This window comes from Coregonus lavaretus (genome assembly GCF_964263955.1).
Source record: "Coregonus lavaretus genome assembly, chromosome: 28".
NCBI classification, from domain to species: Eukaryota; Metazoa; Chordata; class Actinopteri; order Salmoniformes; family Salmonidae; genus Coregonus; species Coregonus lavaretus.
Genome location: NC_140015.1, coordinates 10,217,289 through 10,242,448, shown reverse-complemented (window position 1 = coordinate 10,242,448; position 25,160 = coordinate 10,217,289). Strand labels below are relative to the sequence as shown.

General features: G+C 45.7%; 1 protein-coding gene across 1 annotated transcript in view; it reads right to left on the bottom strand.

Annotated features, from left to right (window-relative positions):
- Positions 1-23,295, bottom strand: part of LOC311104230 (sterile alpha motif domain-containing protein 14-like) — a gene marked incomplete at both ends in the record, with an annotated part of 35,506 nt that extends 12,211 nt beyond the window's left edge. The window contains 6 exons of the mRNA XM_084145971.1: positions 8,434-8,590; positions 8,739-8,807; positions 8,928-9,027; positions 9,346-9,679; positions 13,588-13,745; positions 23,256-23,295. Of these exons, the coding sequence (XP_084002097.1) occupies positions 8,434-8,590; positions 8,739-8,807; positions 8,928-9,027; positions 9,346-9,679; positions 13,588-13,745; positions 23,256-23,295 (858 nt within the window). The remainder of the gene's footprint in view (positions 1-8,433; positions 8,591-8,738; positions 8,808-8,927; positions 9,028-9,345; positions 9,680-13,587; positions 13,746-23,255) is intronic.
- Positions 23,296-25,160: the final 1,865 nt, after the last annotated feature.

Below are 25,160 nucleotides of genomic sequence, written 5' to 3'. Positions count from 1 at the left end.
CGTGGGTAAATAGTGCCTCAGCGGTCTGTAGGGCAGTAGGAAGACCCGGCATTGGGAGGAGACGACAGGCCTTAGAGAACCAATCCACAACGACCAGTATGGTGGTATTCCCCTGAGAGGGGGGAAGGTCTGTAACAAAATCCACCGAGAGGTGAGACCAGGGTCGTTGTGGAACGGGCAGGGGTTGTAACAGGAGGAGACATAAACCCTCACAGGAGGAGACATAAACCGAGCAGGAGGAGACATAAACCCTCACATCCCTGGCTAACGTTGGCCACCAGTACTTAGCGCTAAGGCAGTGCACTGTCCGGCCAATACCTGGATGTCCAGAGGAGGGTGACGTGTGAGCCCAATATATAAGTCGATCCCGAACCTCGAGCGGAACGTACGTCCGACCCACAGGACACTGTGGAGGGCTAGGGTCGGTACGCAACGCCCGCTCGATTTCAGCATCGACCTCCCACACTACCGGTGCCACCAGACAAGACTCCGGTAGTATGGGAGTGGGCTCAACGGACCTCTCCTCTGTGTCATACCGCCGGGACAGGGCGTCTGCCTTACCGTTCTGGGACCCAGGGATGTACGTGATTTTAAATACGAACCGGGCTAGAAACATGTTCCACCGAGCCTGGCGAGGGTTCAGTCTCCTAGCTGCCCGGATGTACTCCAGGTTACGGTGGTCAGTCAAAATGAGGAAAGGGTGTTGAGCCCCCTCAAGCCAATGCCTCCACACCTTTAGGGCCTGTACCACGGCTAACAGCTCCCTGTCCCCTACGTCATAATTTCGCTCCGCCGGGCTGAGCTTCTTGGAGTAAAAAGCACAGGGGCGGAGTTTAGGTGGCGTGCCGGACCGTTGCGATAGCACGGCCCCTATACCGGCCTCAGACGCGTCCACCTCTACCTGAAATGGCAAAGCGGGATCCGGATGCGCCAGCACCGGAACCGAAGTAAACAGGCCCTTCAGTCTCCCAAACGCCCTGTCCGCCTCAGCTGACCACTGCAAGCACACCGGACCCCCCTTCAGAAGAGACGTTATGGGAGCTGCCACCTGTCCAAAACCCCGGATAAACCTCCGGTAGTAATTCGCAAAACCCAAGAACTGTTGCACCTCTTTAACCGTGGTTAGGGTTTGCCAATTACGCACGGCTGACACACGGTCAACCTCCATCTTCACCCCTGACACGGACAACTGATAACCCAAAAAGGAGATAGACTCCTGGAAAAACAGACATTTCTCTGCCTTGACATACAGGTCATGCTCCAGCAGCCTCCTCAACACTCGGCGCACCAGCGCTACATGCTTGGCTCGGGTAGACGAGTACACTAGAATGTCGTCAATGTACACGACCACACCTTACACCTGCATGTCCCGGAAGATCTCATCCACAAAGGATTGGAAGACTGAAGGAGCATTCATCAACCCGTATGGCATGACGAGATACTCGTAATGACCCGAGGTGGTACTAAATGCTGTCTTCCATTCATCATCCTCCCTAATGCGCACCAAGTTGTAGGCGCTCCTGAGATCCAGTTTTGTGAAGAAACGCGCTCCGTGTAATGATTCCGTCATAGTCGCAATCAGAGGGAGTGGATAACTGTACTTCACAGTGATTTGATTGAGACTACGGTAATCAATACACGGGCGCAATCCTCCATCCTTTTTCTTCACAAAAAAAGAAGCTCGAGGACGCAGGGGAAATGGAGGGCCGTATGTATCCTTGTCTCAGAGACTCGGCTATGTATGTCTCCATAGCCCCCTTCTCCTCTTGAGACAGAGGATACACATGGCTCCGCGGAAGCGCTGCTCCTGCCTGGAGGTCTATCGCACAATCCCCCTGTCTATGAGGTGGCAATCGCGTCGCCCTCGCCTTGCTAAACACGAGTGCTACCTCCTCATACTCGGGGGGAATGTGCATTGCGGGCACTTGGTTCGGACTCTCCACCGAGGTCGCCCCCACGGAAACACCCAGATATCGCCCCACACACTGGGCAGACCACTCCTTAAGAGCCCTCTGTTGCCACGAAAAAGAGGGGTTATGGGTAATCAACCAGGGAAGCCCCAGCACCACTGGATATGCAGGAGAGTCGATCAGATATAACTGAATAGTTTCCTCATGACCCCCCTGCGTACTCATCCTAAGTGGCGCTGTGACCTCCCTAATCAACCCCGATCCCAACGGGCGGCTATCTAGTGCATGTACAGCAGGGGTGTCAAACTCATTTTAGCTCAGGGGCCACATGGAGGAAAATCTATTCCCAAGTGGGCCGGACCGAATCATGGTATATATAACTTAAAAACAACAACTTCAGATTGTTTTCTTTGTTTTAATACGATCAACATACAACATAAAGCTGGAGCCTGAGGACAGTGTGTCCAAAATAGTACAAGCACAACATCACTATTAATCATAAAACACGTCAAGTTTATTTGAAAATTCTAAAGAAAAAGAACACACAAACACACAATGCCTCAGTGATTAACAGAACTGTTTCACAGATCACAGAACTATATCAGGGTGTCATTTCTCAGGCAGAAATGTAGATAAAAAGAATGAAATCCTGTTCCCCAAACAAGTGCAAGAACCACAGAGTCAAGAATAGGTTAAATATACAAATAAAATAAAAACAATTAAAAACAATAGCACATCAACATAAAAACATATAAACATAAAGCTGGAGCCTGAGGACAGTGTCCAAAAGCACAACATCACTATTAATCATAAAACACCTCAAGTTATTTGAAAGTTCTGAGGACAAAGAACACACAATGCCTCAGTGATTCACAGAAGTATATCACAGATCACAGAACTATATCAGGGTGTCATTTCTCAGGCAGAAATGTAGATAAAAATAATGAAATCCTGTTCCCCAAACAAGTGCAAGAACCACAGAGTCAAGAATAGGTTAAATATACAAATAAAATAAAAACAATTAAAAACAATAGCACATCAACATAAAAACATATAAACATAAATCTGAAAGCGTTGCTCAAACTCCCGTAACAGTCCCGTTATTTTATCTTTGAACCGCTTCATGTCTGCCACATGTTGGGTCGCGCACACATTTTTCAGACAGGGGAAGTGAGCTGCATCACCACCGGCAAGTTGCGTCTCCCACAATGACAGCTTCAACTTGAAAGAACTTATGCTGTCATAATACTGTGTGACAACTTTGTTGCGCCCTTGCAGCTGTTTGTTCAAGTTATTCAGGTGCTCTGTAAAATCCACCATAAATGCAAGGTCCTGCATCCATTCTGCGGAATGAAATTCTAACACTGGTTTGCCCTTTTCTTCCATGAACTGTTCAATTTCTTCTCGTAAATCAAAGAAACGCCTCAGCACAGCACCTCGGCTTAACCATCTTACCTCAGTGTGGTATGGCAGGCCATATATGTGGTCTTTCTCTCTGAGAAGGCTGTCAAACTGACAGTGATTCAGGCTTCTGGATCGGATGAAATTAACAGTTTGGATGACCACCTTCATGACGTTATCCATCTTTAATGACTTGCAACACAAAGCCTCCTGGTGCAAATTACAGTGAAAAGTCAAAAAATCACGTCCTCCATTTGCAGATTGCACTTTCTCTCTGAACTTTGTCACAATGCCTGCTTTTTTCCCGATCATTGAGGGCGCACCATCTGTAGCCAGGCTGACAGCGCGGGACCAGTCCACTCCGACCCTGTCCAGCGCGCCGACGAGTGCGGTAAAAATATCAGCTGCTGTCGTTGTATCTGTCATCGGCACCAACTCCACGAACTCCTCGGTGACGGTCAATGTGTCATCAACTCCGCGGATGAAAATGGGCAGTTGTGCAACATCTGTAATGTCCGTGCTTTCATCAATTGCAACCGAAAACGCAATAAATGACTTTACTTTTTGCTTCAACTGGCTGTCCAAATCCACTGAAAGATCGGAAATCCTGTCTGCAACTGTGTTTCTTGTCAGGCTGATATTTGCAAAAGCCGGCCGCTTTTCAGGGCACACAATCTCCGCTGCCTTCATCATGCATGTTTTTACAAATTTACCCTCACTAAATGGTTTTGAAGCCACTGCGATTCCATCGTTGGTGTGTAATTCTGTCAAGAATAGCTGAATGTGGATGTGGTGCAGGAATCAGGCGCAGGACACAGAAGCTTCGTCCAACACACTTTAGTAGACGACCAAGAAAATACAAACGGGCCTCAAAAGAGCCCGGAGGCGAGCGATTACGCACACCGTGCGTAAACACCGAAATACAAAATAAGTGCACACACAAGTGCGAAACTCTCCAAAACAATGGAGCAAAACAATACAGCACCTGCTGACAGACGGACAATTACACACAACACACGACTAACAAAACGAGAACTTATAGGACACATAATTAACACTAAACGGAAACAGGTGTACAACTAAGACAAAACCAAACAAACATCGATAACATACAACGGTGGCAGCTAGTACTCCGGGGACGACGACCGCCGAAGCCTGACCGAACAAGGAGGAGGAGCAGCCTCGGCCGAAACCGTGACACTCTGTCAGGAGGAATGGGCCAAAATTCACCCAACTTATTGTGGGAAGCTTGTGGAAGGCTACCCAAAACGTTTGACCCAAGTTAAACAATTTAAAGGCAATGCTCCAAATACTAATTGAGTGTATGTAAACTTCTGACCCACTGGGAATGTGATGAAAGAAATAAGAGCTGATATAAATCATTCTCGCTACTATTATTCTGACATTTCACATTCTTAAAATAAAGTGGTGATCCTAACTGACCTAAGACAGGGAATTTTTACTAGGATTAAATGTCAGGAATTGTGAAAAACTGAGTTTAAATGTATTTGGCTAAGGTGTATGTAAACTTCCGACTTCAACTGTATCTAGCCATTTTATCCATATTAGCATAGACGTGACAGTCAAAAAACACCTCAAAACAATACATGGTATCAAGAACAAGTTTAAACGATGTTTAGTTCATTTCATTCCGATCTCCTCTGCATTATTGTAGCCATTTGCTACAGCCTGTCAACTATGCCTCTGCCTATCCCTGTTCTCTCCTCTCCGCACAGGCTACACAAACGCCTCACACCGCGTGGCTGCTGCCTCTCTAACCTGGTGGTCCCTGCACGCACCACACACCTGGAGTTCCAGGTCTCAGGCAGCCTCTGGAACTGCCGTTCTGCTGCCAACAAGGCTGACTTCATCCCAGCCTATGCTACCCTCCAGTCCCTCGACTTCCTGGCGCTGACGGAAAAATGGATTACCACTGAAAACACTGCTACTCCTACTGCTCTCTCCTCGTCTGACCATGTGTTCTCGTATACCCCGAGAGCATCTGGTCAGAGGGGTGGTGGCACAGGAATCCTCATCTCTCCCAAGTGGACATTCTCAATTTTCCCCCTAACCCATCTGTCTATCTCCTCATTTGAATTCCATGCTGTCACAGTCACTAGCCCATTTAAGCTTAATATCCTTGTCATCTATCGCCCTCCAGGTTCCCTTGGAGAGTTCATCAATGAGCTTGACGCCTTGATAAGTTCCTTTCCTGAGGATGGCTCACCCCTCTCAGTTTTGGGGGATTTCAACCTCCCTACGTCTACATTTGACTCATTTCTCTCTGCCGCCTTCTTTCCACTCCTCTCCTCTTTTGACCTCACCCTCTCACCGTCCCCCCATACTCACAAGGCAGGCTATACGCTTGACCTCATCTTTACTAGATGCTGCTCTTCTACTAATCTCACTGCAACTCCCCTCCATGTCTCCGACCACTACTTTGTATCCTTTTCTCTCTCGCTCTCCTCCAACACTACTCACTCTGCCCCTACACATATGATAATGCGCCGCCGCAACCTTCGCTCTCTCTCTCCCACTACTCTATCCTCTTCCATCCTATCATCTCTTCCTTCTGCTCAATCCTTCTCCCTCCAATCTCCTGATTCTGCCTCCTCAACCCTCCTCTCCTCCCTTTCTGCATCCTTTGACTCTCTGTGTCCCCTATCCTCCTGGCCGGCTCGGTCCTCCCCTCCAGCTCCATGGCTTGATGACTCATTGCGAGCTCACAGAACAGAGCTCCGGGCAGCTGAGCGGAAATGGAAGAAAACTAGACTCCCTGCGGACCTGGAATCTTTTCACTCCCTCCTCTCTACATTTTCTTCATCTGTTTCTGCTGCTAAGGCCACTTTCTACCACTCTAAATTCCAAGCATCTGCCTCTAACCCTAGGAAGCTCTTTGCCACATTCTCCTCCCTGCTGACCCCCCCCCCCCCCCCCCCGCCCTCCTCCCTCTCTGTGGATGACTTCGTCAACCACTTTGAAAAGAAGGTTGACGACATCCGATCCTCGTTTGTTAAGTCTAATGACACTGCTGGTCCTGCTCACACTGCCCTACCCTATGCTTTGACTTCTTTCTCCCCTCTCTCTCCAGATAAAATCTCGCGACTTGTGACTGCAGGCCGCCCAACAACCTGCCCGCTTGACCCCATCCCCTCCTCTCTTCTCCAGACCATCTCCGGTGACCTTCTCCCCTACCTCACCTCGCTGATCAACTCATCCTTGACCGCTGGCTATGTCCCTTCCGTCTTCAAGAGAGCGAGAGTTGCACCCCTTCTCAAAAAACCAACACTCGATCCCTCTGATGTCAACAACTACAGACCAGTATCCCTTCTTTCTTTTCTTTCCAAAACTATTGAGCGTGCCGTCTTTAGCCAACTCTCTTGCTATCTCTCTCAGAATGACCTTCTTGATCCAAACCAGTCAGGTTTCAAGACTGGTCATTCAACTGAGACTGCTCTTCTCTGTGTCACGGAGGCTCTCCGCACTGCTAAAGCTAACTCTCTCTCCTCTGCTCTTGTCCTTCTAGACCTGTCTGCTGCCTTTGATACTGTGAACCATCAGATCCTCCTCTCCACCCTCTCCGAGCTGGGCATCTCCGGCGCGGCTCACTCTTGGATTGCGTCCTACCTGACCGGTCGCTCCTACCAAGTGGCGTGGCGAGAAACTGTCTCCGCACCACGTGCCCTCACCACTGGTGTCGCCCAGGGCTCAGTTCTAGGCCCTCTCCTATACTCGCTATACACCAAGTCACTTGGCTCTGTCATATCCTCACATGGCCTCTCCTATCATTGCTACGCTGACGATACACAACTAATCTTCTCTTTTCCCCCTTCTGATAACCAGGTGGCGAATCACATCTCTGCATGTCTGGCAGACATATCAGTATGGATGACGGATCACCACCTCAAGCTGAACCTTGGCAAGACGGAGCTGCTCTTCCTCCCGGGGAAGGACTGCCCGTTCCATGATCTCGCCATCACGGTTGACAACTCCGTTGTGTCCTCCTCCCAGAGTGCGAAGAGCCTTGGCGTGACCCTGGACAACACCCTGTCGTTCTCCGCTAACATCAAGGCGGTGACCCGATCCTGCAGGTTCATGCTCTACAACATTCAGAGAGTACGACCCTGCCTTACACAGGAAGCGGCACAGGTCCTAATCCAGGCACTTGTCATCTCCCGTCTGGATTACTGCAACTCCCTGTTGGCTGGGCTCCCTGCCTGTGCCATTAAACCCCTACAACTCATCCAGAATGCCGCAGCACATCTGGTGTTCAACCTTCCCAAGTTCTCTCACGTCACCCCGCTCCTCCGCACACTCCACTGGCTTCCAGTTGAAGCTCGCATCTGTTACAAGACCATGGTGCTTGCCTATGGAGCTGTGAGGGGAACGGCACCTCCGTATCTTCAGGCTCTGATCAGTCCCTACACCCAAACGAGGGCATTGCGTTCATCCACCTCTGGCCTGCTGGCTCCCCTTCCTCTGCGGAAGCATAGTTCCCGCTCAGCCCAGTCAAAACTGTTCGCTGCTCTGGCACCCCATTGGTGGAACAAGCTCCCTCACGACGCCAGGACAGCGGAGTCACTCACCACCTTCCGGAGACATTTGAAACCCCACCTCTTTAAGGAATACCTGGGATAGGATAAAGTAATCCTTCTACCCCCCCCACCCCCCCCCCCCCCACCCCCCCCCCAAAAAAACAAAAAAAACATTGTAAAGTGGTTATCCCACTGGCTATAGGGTGAATGCACCAATTTGTAAGTCGCTCTGGATAAGAGCGTCTGCTAAATGACGTAAATGTAAATGTAAATGAAACGAGCCACTTACGATTCACCACTTGACAATTTATTGTCATTGTTGCTAGCTATCTGGTCATCTAGAACCATAACAACCATAACCATAACAGCTATCTGCCCCTTTGAAGCTCGTTTTCGTGAAGTTGTCAGATGTGGCAGAAATCTCAATGACAGACATGAAATAAAGACTAGCCTATATGCTAATGCTAACATAAATACATGAGGCCTCTGATAATGATAAAAACACAAAGTGGACAATGGTAGTAGTAACACAATAGTGCAGTCTGACCTAAATATGATATCTGGATGTTATTGTGGATGTGAGTTACCTGGGAGTTGGACTTGCGGGGGCTGCAGTCCTGTGAGACCAGTTTGGGGGAGCAGGGCGGGGTTGCCCCGGACGACACGGAGCCCCTGGCGCTGTCAGTGAACCAGGAGAAAGGCACGAACGAGCCAGAGGACCTGGACGGGCTCTCAGATGGCTCCCTGTGCAGAGAAAGAGAGATATTCAATATGCTAACTGAACGAGCCAAAATGGTGCCTCTCATATGCTAACTAGGTCTAATAGAGCCAAAATAGTGCCTACTTTATTGAAACAGAGGGACAGAGCCAAAATGGCTTCCCATGGACTCACCGGCTTCCCATTGACAGTCTGTTTGACTTGTCTTTTCTGACTCTCACATAGGAGCGTCTCAATGTGACCCTTCAGAAGAGCAAAAAAACTGTGGGTTAAAATCAACAGAAAGCACCAGTTTTGAAACTGACCAATTTACAATGTGTTTACAATGTAAACAGTGTAAATGTCTGAATATTGTGCACTTACCCCAGGTCCAAGAACCTCCTCTTGGTCTTCTTGTCGAAGATAAGGCTGTTGTTGCCGGGGTCGGCCGGACTGGTGTCTCGACTGTCATCTGAAACTAACACTGAGAAACAATAAAACATTTATATTAGTACATTATTGATTAAACAATGCATTATTTTATACATTAACCCACCATTACCAACATTTTGGTGTGGCCTTTATGGTATGGCAGTAATGGTGGTTGTGTAACAATACATTTATGGCTTAGCCAATAATGCACTTAATTGCTGCTTGTGTGTGTGTGCTGTGCCTCTTCAGGCTTAATATACCATAGTTATATCACAGGGCACTTCATTCTTAGTGTGGGGATTTGGATTGTAATAATTAGGCTACAAACAGATGATGATTTTCTTGCCATGCAGATGGCTGCCACTCTTACCCTCACTGTCTGGGTGTCGTGCCCGTCGAATGTAAACAGGCGAGCAGTCCGAACTGGGACACGACTTGGAGGGAGAGCTGTTGGGTGTGGTCACCAGGGCCTCCTGAGACGTGGCATTGGTCAGCTGGCGGTACCGCCCTCGAGGGGCTGGCGACCCGGTCCCGCCCTCCTCCGGGGAGCGCCGTAAGGAGGAGGTGTCGAAGGAGAAGACGGGGCTCCGTAAGGTGGGACAAGGGGAGGACGAGGAGAGGAGCGAATCAGGCGAAGGGGAGGAGCCTCCTCGCAGGGTGGCGTGGAGGGGGGAACGAACGGAGTGCAGAGGGCTGTCCAGACACTATGGCACAAATATTCAGAAACACCACAACATGTTTATACGTGAAGTGACTGAGACAAACAATAAGCACCCACCCACCCAACACACACACACACACACACACACACACACACACAGAGAGAGACACACAGAGACAGACAGACAGACACACATACAGTACCAGTCAAAAGTTTGGACACCTACTCATTCAAGGGTTTTTCTTTATTTTTACTATTTTCTACATTGTATAATAATAGCTAAGACATCAAAACTATGAAATGCAGCACTCCATCACTCTCCTTCTTGGTCAAATAGCCCTTACACAGCCTGGAGATGTGTTTTGGGTCATTGTCCTGTTGAAAAACAAATGATAGTCCCACTAAGAGCAAACCAGGATGGCGTATTGCTGCTGAATGCTGTGGTAGCCATGCTGGATAAGTGTGCCTTGAATTCTAAATAAATCACTGACAGTGTCACCAGCAAAGCACCACCACATCATCACACCTCCTCCTCAATGCTTCACGGTGGGAACCACACATGCAAAGATCATCCGTTCACCTACTCTGCGTCTCACAAAGACACGGCGGTTGGAACCAAAAATCTCAAATTTGGACAGACAGGACAGATTTCCACTGGTCTAATGTCCATTGCTCGTGTTTCTTGGCCCAAGCAAAGTCTCTTCTTCTTATTGGTGTCCTTTAGTAGTGGTTTCTTTGCAGCAATTCAACCATGAAGGCCTGATTCACGCAGTCTCCTCTGAACAGTTGATGTTGAGATGTGTCTGTTACTTGAATTCTGTGAAGCATTTATTTGGGCTGCAATTTCTGCTGCTGGTAACTCTAACGAACTTATCCTCTGCAGCAGAGGTAACTCTGGGTCTTCCATTCCTGTGACGGTCCTCATGAGAGCCAGTTTCATCATAGCGCTTGATGGTTTTTGCAACTGCACTTGAAGAAACTTTCAAAGTTCTTGACATTTTCCTGATTGACTGACCTTCATGTCTTAAAATAATGATGGACTGTCGTTTCTCTTTGCTTATTTGAGCCGTTCTTGCCATAATATTAACTCGGTCTTTTACCAAATAGGGCTATCTTCTGTATACCAACCCTACCTTGTCACAACACAACTGATTGGCTCAAACGCATTAAGAAGGAAAGAAATTCCACAAATTAACTTTTAACAAGGCACACCTGTTAATTGAAATGCATTCCAGGTGACTACCTCATGAAGCTGGTTGAGAGATGCCAAGAGCGTGCAAAGCTGTCATCAAGGCAAAGGGTGGCTACTTTGAAGAATCTCAGATATAAATATATTTTGATTTGTTTAACACTTTTTTGGTGACTACATGATTCCATATCTGTTATTACATAGTTTTGATGTTTTCACTATTATTCTATAATGCAGAAAATAGTAAAAATAAAGAAAATCCCTGGAATGAGTAGGTGTTCTAAAACTTTTGACTGGTACTGTATATACACGCACACATGCACACACCCACTCATGAACACAGTTAGGGACATATGAGTTTGGGTCAATTCCATTCCACCTCCTGTATAGTAAGCAATAATTGGACATGAAATTTGAATGGGAAAATGCTCATAACTGTAGTATGGTACTTTTCAAATTGTGTGCCAGTCCAATGAAATGCCTGAATAGGCTGGAATGCAATTTGAATTGACCCTAACTCTAGTGAGAGAAAATACTCAAAAACGACCAAACAACAGATATGAAGAGAGCGGGACACTCTCCAACGCCCTCCAAAATAGCCTAGGTAAGAGGCCATTGAGACATTCTCCCTTCTGATAATCTCCATATAATCTGAAATGAGTTCTATGACTAAGAAACTGATTTCATATGGATGGTTGCATGGTCTTTTACCATCTACAACTAAATGGGTTTGAATATAAAGAAGTCAACCATAAAATCTGATTGTCAAATGAAGCAGTGAAACATCACCACTGATTCAATGCCTGATTGAGTCAAGTTTTGTTTTTAACCAATCAGGATCTATGCAAGAGTATAGGCATGTACAGTGCTGTTAGTTATTGAGCTATAGTTGCTATGTTACTTAGCTACAGTGAGGGAAAAAAGTATTTGATCCCCTTCTGATTTTGTACGTTTGCCCACTGACAAAGACATGATCAGTCTATAATTTTAATGGTAGGTTTATTTGAACAGTGAGAGACAGAAGAACAACAAAGAAATCCAGAAAAACGCATGTCAAAAATGTTATAAATTGATTTGCATTTTAATGAGGGAAATAAGTATTTGACCCCTCTGCAAAACATGACTTAGTACTTGGTGCCAAAACCCTTGTTGGCAATCACAGAGCTCAGACGTTTCTTGTAGTTGGCCACCAGGTTTGCACACATCTCAGGAGGGATTTTGTTCCACTCCTCTTTGCAGATCTTCTCCTCTGTCATTAAGGTTTCGAGGCTGACGTTTGGCAACTCGACCCTTCAGCTCCCTCCACAGATTTTCTATGGGATTAAGGTCTGGAGACTGGCTAGGCCACTCCAGGACCTTAATGTGCATCTTCTTGAGCCACTCCTTTGTTGCCTTGGCCGTGTGTTTTGGGTCATTGTCATGCTGGAATACCCATCCACGACCCATTTTCAATGCCCTGGCTGAGGGAAGGAGGTTCTCACCCAAGATTTGACGGTACATGGCCATCGTCCCTTTGATGCGGTGAACTTGTCCTGTCCCCTTAGCAGAAAAACACCCCCAAAGCATAATGTTTCCACCTCCATGTTTGACGGTGGGGATGGTGTTCTTCGGATCATAGGCAGCATTCCTTCTCCTCCAAACACGGCGAGTTGAGTTGATGCCAAAGAGCTCGATTTTGGTCTCATCTGACCACAACACTTTCACCCAGTTCTCCTCTGAATCATTCAGATGTTCATTGGCAAACTTCAGACGGGCCTGTATATGTGCTTCTTGAGCAGGGGGACCTTGCGGGCGCTGCAGGATTTCAGTCCTTCACAGCGTAGTGTGTTACCAATTGTTTTCTTGGTGACTATGGTCCCAGCTGCCTTGAGATCATTGACAAGATCCTCCCGTGTAGTTCTGGGCTGATTCCTCACCGTTCTCATGATCATTGCAACTCCACGAGGTGAGATCTTGCATGGAGCCCCAGGCCGAGGGAGATTGACAGTACTTTTGTGTTTCTTCCATTTGCGAATAATTGCACCAACTGTTGTCACCTTCTCACCAAGCTGCTTGGCGATGGTTTTGTAGCCCATTCCAGCCTTGTGTAGGTCTACAATCTTGTCCCTGACATCCTTGGAGAGCTCTTTGGTCTTGGCCATGGTGGAGAGTTTGGAATCTGATTGATTGATTGCTTCTGTGGACAGGTGTCTTTTATACAGGTAACAAGCTGAGATTAGGAGCACTCCCTTTAAGAATGTGCTCCTAATCTCAGCTCATTACCTGTATAAAAGACACCTGGGAGCCAGAAATCTTTCTGATTGAGAGGGGGTCAAATACTTATTTCCCTCATTAAAATGCAAATCAATTTATAACATTTTTGACATGTGTTTTTCTGGATTTTTTTGTTGTTATTCTGTCTCTCACTGTTCAAATAAACCTACCATTAAAATTATAGACTGATCTTTTCTTTGTCAGTGGGCAAACGTACAAAATCAGCAGGGGATCAAATACTTTTTTCCCTCACTGTACATGTGTGCAGTATTATGGTATAGTGACCACATAAAATACACAATAAATACCTGAAATCTCCCTTGGTGCTGTCTATACAAAGATGTCTCTCTATACTGTATTACCAAAACAAAACAAGACAAGGCCCTTGTGTTTTGTTATCACATGCTACAAGGTCATCATCAGACTACAAAGGAATGTGTCCTGTGGGTGTGCCTGTCCCTTCGAGAGTCCATGTCATCGATTGATTGGCTCTCACGCCTGTCACTCACCTTCCTCTCCAGACTGTCATCTCCCTCTGTGGAACTGACGCTGTCTCGGAAGCGAGAGCGAGATGGGCGGTGCCTCCTGGCTTTGACGGAAAGCTGGGCACGCCCCTTCTGTATGCTGTTGTCCAGCAGCTCTGTCTCTGGGATGGCCTCGTTTAGGTCTGAGGGAAGATCACAGTGAAAATGATGATATTCAGATCATTCAGGTCTGAGGGAAGATCACAGAGAAAAGCTCAAATAAGTACTGGACACAGATTTGAGAAGTACTTTTTACAGATCCATTTGATGCAGAATGTGTTACAAGGAAAGCCCAGACCTAAACACTAGGCTACAGCTATTTTAATATATTCATTTCACCTGGGACCTAGAAAGATAAACTACTGGGCAAAAGCTAATTCCCTGCATGTAAAAAAATAAATCCTCTAATGTCTGTTTTGGACATTACGAGAAGGTTCAAGATGAGATTACAACCACCATACCATTATACCACCTTTTACATGTCACACTGAGGAGTTTAATTGTTCAGGTGAAATGTGTTCATCTGATCCTCCCCCTGCTCTAATATCCTCTATCTGTGGTGAACCCAGAGGAACGATCCTTTTGCCTTCGATCTCTTGACCCCAATCTGAGAGCCCTTCAGCGTTTCCATCAATTATCTCTCCCTCCCCTCATCCCTCCATCCTTCACTCCATTCATCCAGCCCCCATCACCCAAATACATGACAATGAATTTCTTTAATCACATTGGACGTTCCCCTGTGACTGAGTCAGCAGAGGATTGTGGGGGATAAACATTGACCTACGACCTGGTCATCTATTAATTTTTTATTTTTATTTATCCTTTATTTAACTAGGCAAGTCAGTTAAGAACAAATTCTTATTTACAATGACAGCCTACCAAAAGGCAAAAGGCCTCCTGCGGGATGGGGGCTGGGATTAAACAAATAAATATATATAAATATAGGACCAAACACACATCACAACAAGAGAGACAACACATCTCTTACAGTGCCTTCAGAAAGTATTCACACCCCTTCCTTGACTTTTTCCACATTTTGTTATGTTACAGCCTAAATTGAGATTTTGTGTCACTGGCCTACACACAATACCCCATAATGTCAAAAGGGAATTATGTTTTTAGAAATGTTTACAAATTAATAAAAAATGTAAAGCTGAAATGTATGAGTCAATAAGTATTCAACCCCTTTGTTATGGCAAGCCTAAATAAGTTAACGAGTAAAATGTTGCGTAACAAGTCACATAATAAGTTGCATGGACTCACTCTGTGTGCAATAATAGTGCTTAACATGATTTTGGAATGACTACATCATCTCTGTACCCCACACATACAATTGTCTGTAAGGTCCCTCAGTTGAGCAGTGAATTTCAAACATAGATTCAACTACAAAGACCAGGGAGATTTTCCATTGTCTCGCAAAGAAGGGCACCTATTGGTAGATGGGTACAAATAAAAAAGTAGACATTGAATATCCCTTTGAGCACGGTGAAGTTATTAATTACACTTTGGATGGTGTATCAATTCACCCAGTCACTACAAAAGATACAGGTGTCCTTCCTAACTACGGAAAGGAAGGAAGGAAACCACTCAGGGATTTCACAATGAGGCCAATGGTGACTTTAAAACAGTTACTGAAAAACACCAGTCTCAACGTCAACAGTGAAGAGGCGACTCCGGGATGCTGACCTTCTAGGCAGAGTTGCAAAGAAAAAGCCATATCTCAGACTGCCCATCTTAATCTTTTATTTTTATTGGCCAGTCTGAGATATGGCTTTTTCTTTGCAACTCTGCCTAGAAGGTCAGCCTCCCAGAGTCACCTCTTCACTGTTGACGTTGAGACTGGTGTTTTGCGGGTACTATTTAATGAAGCTGCCAGTTGAGGACCTGTGAGGCGTCTGTTTCTCAAACTACAGTCGTGGTCAAAAGTTTTGAGAATGACAAATATTAATTTTCACAGAGTCTGCTGCCTCAGCTTTTATGATGGCAATTTGCATATACTCCAGAATGTTATGAAGTGTGAGTGTGAAGAGTGATCAGATGAGTGATCAGATCTTTGCCATGAAAATGAACTTAATCCCCCCAAAAAACATTTCCTCAGCATTTCAGCCCTGCCATAAAAGGACCAGCTGACATCATGTCAGTGATTCTCTCGTTAACACAGGTGAGAGTGTTGATGAGGACAAGGCTGGAGATCACTCTGTCATGCTGATTGAGTTAGAATAACAGACTGGAAGCTTTAAAAGGAGGGTGGTGCTTGAAATCATTGTTATTCCTCTGTTAACCATGGTTACCTGCAAGGAAACGCGTGCCGTCATCATTGCTTTGCACAAAAAGGGCTTCACAGGCAAGGATATTGCTGCTAGTAAGCACCTAAATCAACCATTTATCGGATCATCAAGAACTTCAAGGAGAGAGGTTCAATTGTTGTGAAGAAGGCTTCAGGGCGCCCAAGAAAGTCCAGCAAGCACCAGGACCGTCTCCTAAAGTTGATTCAGCTGCGGGATCGGGGCACCACCATTTGACATTTTTTACATTTTAGTCATTTAGCAGACGCTCTTATCCAGAGCGACTTACAGTTAGTGAGTGCATACATTTTCATACTGGCCCCCCGTGTGAAACAAACCCAAAACCCTGGCGTTGCAAGCGCCATGCTCTACCAACTGAGCTACAGGGGACTACAGTGCAGAGCTTGCTCAGGAATGGCAGCAGGCAGTTGTTAGTGCATCTGCACGCACAGTGAGGCGAAGACTTTTGGAGGATGGTCTGGTGTCAAGAAGGGCAGCGAGGAAGCCACTTCTCTCCAAGGAAAACATCAGGGACAGACTGATATTCTGCAAAAGGTACAGAGATTGGACTGCTGAGGACTGGGGTAAAGTCATTTTCTCTGATTGTTTGGGGCATCCGGAAAAAAGCTTGTTCCTTAGAAGACAAGGTGAGCGCTACCATCAGTCCTGTGTCATGCCAACAGTAAAGCATCCTGAGACCATTCATGTGTGGGGTTGCTTCTCAGCCAAGGGAGTGGGCTCACTCACAATTTTGCCTAAGAACACAGCCATGAAGAAAGAATGGTACCAACACATCCTCCGAGAGCAACTACTCCCAACCATCCAAGAACAGTTTGGTGACGAGCAATGCCTTTTCCAGCATGATGGAGCACCTTGCCATAAGGCAAAAGTGATAACTAAGTGGCTCGGGGAACAAAACATCAAAATGTTGGGTCCATGGCCAGGAAACTCTCCAGACCTTAAACCCATTGAGAACTTGTGGTCAATCCTCAAGAGGCGGGTGGACAAACAAAAACCCACAAATTCTGACAAACTCCAAGCATCGATTATGCAAGAATGGGCTGCCATCAGTCAGGATGTGGCCCAGAAGTTAATTGACAGCATGCCAGGGCGGATTGCAGAGGTCTTGAAAAAGAAGGGTCAACACTGCAAATATTGACTCTTTGCATAAACTTCATGTAATTGTCAATAAAAGCCTTTGACACTTGTGGAATGCTTGTAATTATACTTCAGTATACCATAGTAACATCTGACAAAAATATCTAAAAACACTGAAGCAGCAAACTTTGTGAAGACCAATACTTGTGTCATTCTCAAAACCTTTGACCACGACTGTAGACACTCTAATGTATTTGTCCTCTTGCTCAGTTGTGCACCGGGGCCTCCCACTCCTCTTTCTATTCTGGTTAGAGCCAGTTTGCGCTGTTCTGTGAAGGGAGTAGTACACAGCGTTGTACGAGATCTTCAGTATCTTGGCAATTTATCGCATGGAATAGCAGTCATTTCTCCGAACAAGAATAGACTGACGAGTTTCAGAAGAAAGTTATTTGTTTCTGGACATTTTGAGCCTGTAATCGAACCCACAATTGCTGATGCTCCAGATACTCAACTAGTCTCAAGAAGGCCAGTTGTATTGCTTCTTTAATCAGCACAACAGTTTTCAGCTGTGCTAACATAATTGCAAAAGGGTTTTCTAATGATCAATTAGCCTTTTAAAATGATAAACTTGGATTAGCAAACACAACGTGCCATTGGAACACAGGACTGATGGTTGTTGATAATGGGCCTCTGTACGCCTATGTAGATATTCCATAAAAACATCCGCCATTTCCAGCTACAATAGCCATTTACAACATTAACTATGTCTACACTGTATTTCTGATCAATTTGATGTTATTTTAATGGACCAAAAAATTGCTTTTCTTTTGAAAATAAGGACATTTCTAAGTGACCCCAAACTTTTGAACGGTAGTGTATGTAATTAAATTGTATTCGTGTTTTCTATTCTTCCCCTCTCCCTCTTCAGGAACAGGTGTGTCAGTACAGTGATGGTGAGACACAGAGGGGCCAGATGTGAGTGAGCCAACTAATAGGATTCATATGATACCTCCCTTTCACCATGCTGACGCTCAGATCTCATCACAGACTGTACTGCACTGTACAGCACAGCACTGACTGCTTTATACCAGAGGATCTAACACCAGCCAGTCAGCCGAGACAGACTAAAAATAAGATACAACAGAGGAAAGTTGTGAGACCTTTCATCAGCTATGAACACAATATCACTGAAGCTCTCTTCTCTGATGCTCACTACAGCCATTCAGGTTTGGGTAAGATTTTTTAAATATATAGTATAATATGCACATGTAATTACTATCTTGTCCTGGACAACATTAGGCTAAATAGTTGAGAACCTATTTTCAAAGGATCCCACCACCGACACCAAAAGTAATACAACTCAGAAAAAAATAAGCGAGATAAATCAAAGAAGAGAGAGAGAGAAAATGTGACACAATGTTCACACAAATGTTTGTGATTTGTGTGAGAATTAAGGAGAAAATCACAAAATCTAAAAATCGACTCATCTTTCTTGACGTGCATACCCTATTCCCTCTCTCCCATGGCTGAGTGCTCACTCTAATGTAATTGGTCTTTAGTCATGTAGAAATGCCCAGGCAGCAAACTGTCCATGCAGGCACTCAGTGGGGTTCAGAGACACTGGGATAATGATAAGGAAGGGAGTGTTGATGAACACACTCGGACACAAAGAACATGATGTTCAATGAAGTATAAAGAATTTTTCAATTTAATCTCCTTAGCAACACAAATGTGCCCGATTTATTTACAGCTCATTTAAATACGTTGTTTTTTCAATATTCTGAGTCAGAATGTGAGGGAATGTTTCCCTGAACTGAATTGTGGTACAGACGACTCCCACTATTTTTCATTGAATGCAGACAAACAATTTAAACTGCATTACAGTTAATGGTCATTGCGCCTAACAAACATCAATAATGACTCTTCATGTAAACCTTATGCGGTTTCGGATTCTGCATATGACTCATAGCATTACTGTATTGTCATTGGCATGACACCTATTGAGCAGTCTGAATAAAAGGGCAGGTGTGGCAGATCACATTAAATTACCAGAGATCCATTCTCATCTAGGAAGACCACAATGCACAATGAGCTCCAAAATACTGCAGCACTTCCACTGGACAAAGTCCAGGTGGACTTGACTGTGGTCGGACAAATTTTGACGTCGCTCTCTCTACACTGTCCTAGCTTACGACATTGTCTTAAGATGAGGGGTTGAATTTGAGAATTAAAGTATAATGTCTATATAACTCACTATGGCTATATTCAGATCCCTGTTGTTCATTCATTCAAATTGTGGTCGCATCCCAAATGGCACCCTGATCCCTACTTTTGCACTACTTTTGACTAGAGCTCTATGGGCCCTAGGGAATAAGGTGCAATTTGGGGTGCACTCTGTAAATCAATGTTTGTGCTGCTCAGTGACCCAGCAGTGGTCAGATAGAGGCAGTGACATTTTCCATTCGTAGCGCTGTCATCAGCCTACTGACAGGGAAGGCTGAACCCCCAACTGGCCTTTCGCCCGCTCGGTGCATGTTATGTGCTACAGACTCAGAGATGGAGGAGACCTGTCTCCAATACCTTTTCATGCACCTCACAGTCGATGAAAGGGAACCTCCTTCACTTCGGAAAACACGACTCAACAATAGCCATCTGCTATCTTACATTCGATCCAAATTAAAAATGGCATACAGTACATATCACCAGGGGTTGGAACCGGTTCAGAGAACAGAACCGAAAACCAGAAAGAACAGCATTTTTCAAGGAACAGAATCAAAACCGGGAAGGAAAGTGATCTATACTATTCTGGAACAGAAGCGTTATTTTAAAAGCATGGGAACCGGTTGATAACATTATTTTACGTGCCGGGTATCCATTCGCACATCAAAATGCAACAAAGCTCCTATGCAAAGCCCTCACTCTTATTCCAGTGTCTGCCTGCCTACCTGCTAGCCTACTACTGAAGTTACAAGCATGATTCAGAAAGGAAGGAGAGAGATTTCTAATTAACTTTTTCAACGCTAGTTAAGGATACGAAATAGTTATCGCGTTTAACATTGGATTTATTAACTACAAATGTTTTTTTTAATTCTGGTGCCACTCTGCACACACAAGCTAGCTAGCTAGTTTTGGTCCAACGCTAAACCAACTCTCTGAAGGTCAAAGATATTCAAAGTTCCTTCAAAGAAGCCGCTCCTCCAAAGGTATAATTCTGATTATTAACGGTTACTTTTTTTGGGTTCAAACCAGTTCAGAACTGTATTTTGATGGAACTATATAATAATGGTTCTGTTATGAACGATACGATTGGTGGGAGAAAAAAATCGGTTCCAACCCTGCATGTCACACATCCTTCCAGAAATAGAATTGAACACAGAAGTTAATTGCTCTAGTAGTGTAGTCGAGTGGTACATCCTTGCAGAGCAGGCTAAAACTCAAGCAGCACTCAAAGCTAATTTGTATAGATAGACACCACTGGGTCTAGCTTGGGCTATCGAGTCCAAAACCACAACACTCCAACTCAGTGTGGTAGAGTGTAAGGTTCATTACATTCCATTTTCTGCAATCTGGGGGTGAATGGAATTGAGTGCTTTGCCGTTTCGGATTGGTGCTGCATTCCTCAAGCTGGTAAGGTGGTGGTGGTTGAGGTTACTACAAAACCATGGTGCTTGCCTACGGAGCTGTGAGGGGAACGGCACCTCCTTACCTTCAGGCTCTGATCAGACCCTACACCCAAACGAGGGCACTACGTTCATCCACCTCTGGCCTGCTAGCCCCCCTACCTCTACGGAAGCACAGTTCCCGCTCAGCCCAGTCAAAGCTATTCGCTGCTCTGGCACGCCAATGGCGGAACAAGCTCTCCCACGACGCCAGGACAGCGGAGTCACTGACCACCTTCCGGAGACACTTGAAACCCTACCTCTTTAAGTAATACCTGGAATAGTATAACAGTAATACTTCTACACCCCCCCCCCCTCCCCCAGTGGTGGTTGTCCCACTGGCTATCCTAAGTTGAATGCACCAATTTGTAAGTCCCTCTGGAAAAGCGCGTCTGCTAAATGACTTAAATGTAAATGTAAAGCTAGCAATCAATGCTACAGCTACAGCAGCAGCAGAGTGAGTTCCCAGTGGGATGCAGGCCAACCAAACTCTCTCTCTCTGTGGCGGTCTGACTGATAATCATCCATACCACAGGCCCCTGAGTCAGCCCTTTTCTCTCTCTGTTGGAGCGGAGCTAGGTTGGAGTATGATACAGGCTCTGTTTTGGGTTGTACATGTTTGGTTTAGCTCCCTGAGTGGTAATGTAAAGGTTGGTTTACTATATGATACATGCTTTGTATCCTGAAGCAAGATTTGGATCAGTACAACTGAAGCCTTAAACAAGCTTTATATGAAGAATTTCAGTGTAAGGTTGGAGTGGATATGAACAATTCTCAGCCTAAAAAGATTGAAACTGTATGGCGTTAGGTTGGGTTCAGTGTGTTATGGGCTGTGTGCTATGATAGCAGTGTGAGTGCTAGTTCAGTATGACATTGTCTTTGTGGTTCAGTGGATGAGCTGTGTATTGGCTGCAGCCCTATGAGTAGAGTGAGGTCTGTCTCCGTGGTTCAGTATTAGGATGTACACAGCCAGTAATGAAGGCAGACAGGCCGAACTGCCGCAGAGGGAAACTGTGTTCTCTACCACGGAGACCGAGCACAGCCACCCCAAAGACAACAGACAACAACCTCAGCAAACAGGAAATGTCAACCGCAACAATTTTACAGGGTGAATCCCTCACATTAAAAGACAACATTTCTTGGCTCCAGTATCTCAACCCTCCTGTTCACATTGTTGACAACATTATACGAGACTACAAGGAGGAGTAAAACGGGGTGAAGTAGGAGGGTGAGCTGAGAGGCCCAGAATCACCTCTCCATTCTGTTTCCTTTCTGTTCCATTCTGTTACCCCCTGCGGTGCACATTATCCCTCCTGCTCTTATTAGACCTCATCTCTGTGCTAAGAGGCACCATTAAATATTGACCCAAACCAGGCCACACCCCCCTCTCATCCCCCATAAGCCATCATCCCACCCCTTATTGGATTCTACACAGACGATACATAGAGTAGGAAGGAGAAAGACATATTACAACCCACCCCCACTATAGGTATACAAAGCACACTACCCCCGACTCTACATTTCCCTGTGGGCCTTTCTGGAGAGGTATGAAGGTCAATCTCACAGGCGCATCACTAGAGGAAAGTGGGGTTGGTGTGTACAGCATATTAAGAACACACCAGAGAGCTGGCAAAGCAAACAAGATATGGTCAGTTCAAAAATTTGTATTAGTGTCACCCACTACCACATTTCGAGGCTGTCAGGCTGATCCACTGGCTGTTTTGTTTTGTCTTATTTAGTGACTGGATATCTGAAAGATGTGCTGTGGAGACACTCACACATGCACGCAAACACACTCTAAAAATCCCTCATAACCGTGCCAGCGAATGACAGGCAGGTAGATGCACGCTTCAATGTTAGCCAAGTGAATGCATAATACAGTTTTTCAGAGGAGTTGAGCACATTTGGGGCGTCTGGGCCAATAAGACAGGGTCAGAGGGTTGGGGGGGGGGGCGGGTATGCAGAAGTCGGCACATTGGGGAATTGGACCTGACACCGCTGAGACCCAAATGGCTGAGTCCACACAAAGGCTGATGTTCCACATTAGTGCTGGGATGTCTTATTCAGGGAGAGAGAGGTGACCTGGGAGCTGCTTCAATGGGGAATAGGGAGTATTTATAGGACTCTGACTGAGAGGTAGCTTGGTCACTGTTGGTTACAACGTTTTATACAAAGGTGCTGTGATGTAGAAGTCTGAGTCATAGCCTCTTTAGGAATTGATTTTCTTAAAATAGGACATGGAGTGTGTGTGCGTAAGTGTGTGTGCATGCATGTGTGTGTAGACGGACTAGACCGCCCTTTTAGCTGAGAAGTGCAGTCATGAGATTTCATAGCATAGGACTTCCCACTCATCATTACAACAACAGACTCCCTCATGTTCCACATCTTTCTCTGGCCCATGGTATTCAGAAAGTTATAGGACCAACACACAGCACACACAGAGTTTATCTCAGACACCACACACAATTTCTGTGTGCCTCATATTGTGTATCTTACTTTGAGAGATATACGCACACAAACACACAATCTTCGTTCATATATCACATATACAACACTCATTAAATGTACGAGACACAAACACACACACTCTGAGAGAGAGCGAAACACTCACCAAAAACATTTTCTGTCTCCTCCAGCTGTGTGGCAGACATGGCGCAATGGGCACTGTGAAGAGAGAGGGGGTAGAGAGAGAAAGAGAGAGAGAGAAACGGAGATGGAGAGGGGGATAGAATTCTAGATTAGGTAGAAACAAAAACATAACAGACTACAGTGCAGAGAGAGAGAGAGACAGAGAGTGCAATGAGTCGCTGCATTTATGTATATCGACAAGTTTAGTCGGCCGTGTGAACAGCCTGCAGCCCTTAGCTTAGCTTCACCACCCCATCATCTAACAAGCCTCCTCGTCTCATCTGTCTGCTGCAATGCTTAGCCCCGTGGCTGTTTCTCCCTGGAAGAACCCTTGAGGAAATCACATTAAGAATTCACCAGAAAACGAGCAGCGAGCAGCGAACCCCCCCCCCCCCATTTCTACTCACACTCACACACACACACGCGCTAATGGGCACGTCTGCCCGGGAGCATAGTCATCGGGGTGATTGATCACGAGCGCTCAGCTGATCGTCGCTCTGCTGACCCATTTCCCTGCTAGCCAGTTAATTAAACATGAGAGGATGAGAGACGTGCACAAACACACAGGGGGTTCCACACTTTTCTAAAGGAATGGCTGCATGATAAAGATGGATGATGTGTGTATTTGGGCTGGAAAGGGGTTTGGAGGTGGGTTAATGCATTACATCTCAAATGGAGGGTGTTACACTGTAGTATAAAGAATAGGTATTTTAGTGGATCAAATTTGAAATATATCTTAGACCTAACTCCGCAAACAAAAACGAATAGAACATTCAGGATCAAATGAAGATAAATGAGGTTGTTGTAAGATTGTTGCAAATGAAGATGATTCAAGTTGCTCCAAGCTAGCTTGGGTTGTCCTGCGAATCATCCAATCTTGTGCCCGTTAACTCACCTATCTTATCTGTGAACTCCAATCGACACTCCGGACAGTATCCTTTAGGTCTATCCTATCTTATCCCTTATCAGAAAACTGTAATGGATGGTAGCTCTGTGCTTGGGGAACACAGTACTGGTCATTATGTAGCTACAGTAACAGTTGTAAGCATTGGACAGAGTTCGATGCAGTCTGTGAGAACAGTGGGCGATTATTTTCTTTAAAAACATAGCTGGGCTTTTGTTTTTCCACTTCTACCAGAACTGGCCTGGGGGTAAATCCAGTCAATAATAAACTCACTGCATTAGAGTTTGTAACAAACATCACATCTGTGAGAAACTGCCTCAAGACACTTCATTCTTCGCATAAAAAAAATTCTGCACAACTTCATACAAAGAAAGTATTATCCAAAAGTGCAGTGTCATCATGAATGACGCACCCTCTGTTTTTAGACATTCAGTTACTTCTCTTCTTCTGATGGACCGCACACAACCGCTAATCCAGCGAGTGCTAGGCAGCATAGCATCCCCTTTAAGACACTATCAAGAGTCTCATGGAAGGACTCATTGAATATGTGACACCAGATAGCTCCATGCTCCTATCGTTTGACACATGAAAGCCAAGCAACCCCTTGGTTCCACCTATCCAGTCTTAGAGCCATGGTCAAAATGGATAGAAACGGAGGCCATTTGATAGTAATGGACAGCCAGTCATTTAAATCAATGATCATCAGAGAGGAAGGAGATGAGGAAAGGTGGCCTTTTGATAGTAATGGGACTCAGCCTAAATCTACTCTGGTTTGTAGATGGAGAAGCCACTAACAGTGTGCTGACTGCACCATCTACCAGGCCCAGAGGGGAAGAGGGGAGGTGAGTGGACAGGGGGCCCAGGAGAGGCCATCTGCTGCCTACTGCCCGTGGCCCTGTAGCCTTGGCAGGGCTGCCCTGGCCCCCATATGGACCTGGCCTGGAGGAGGGGACACTTCAGATAGGTGCAGGACACAGCAGCATG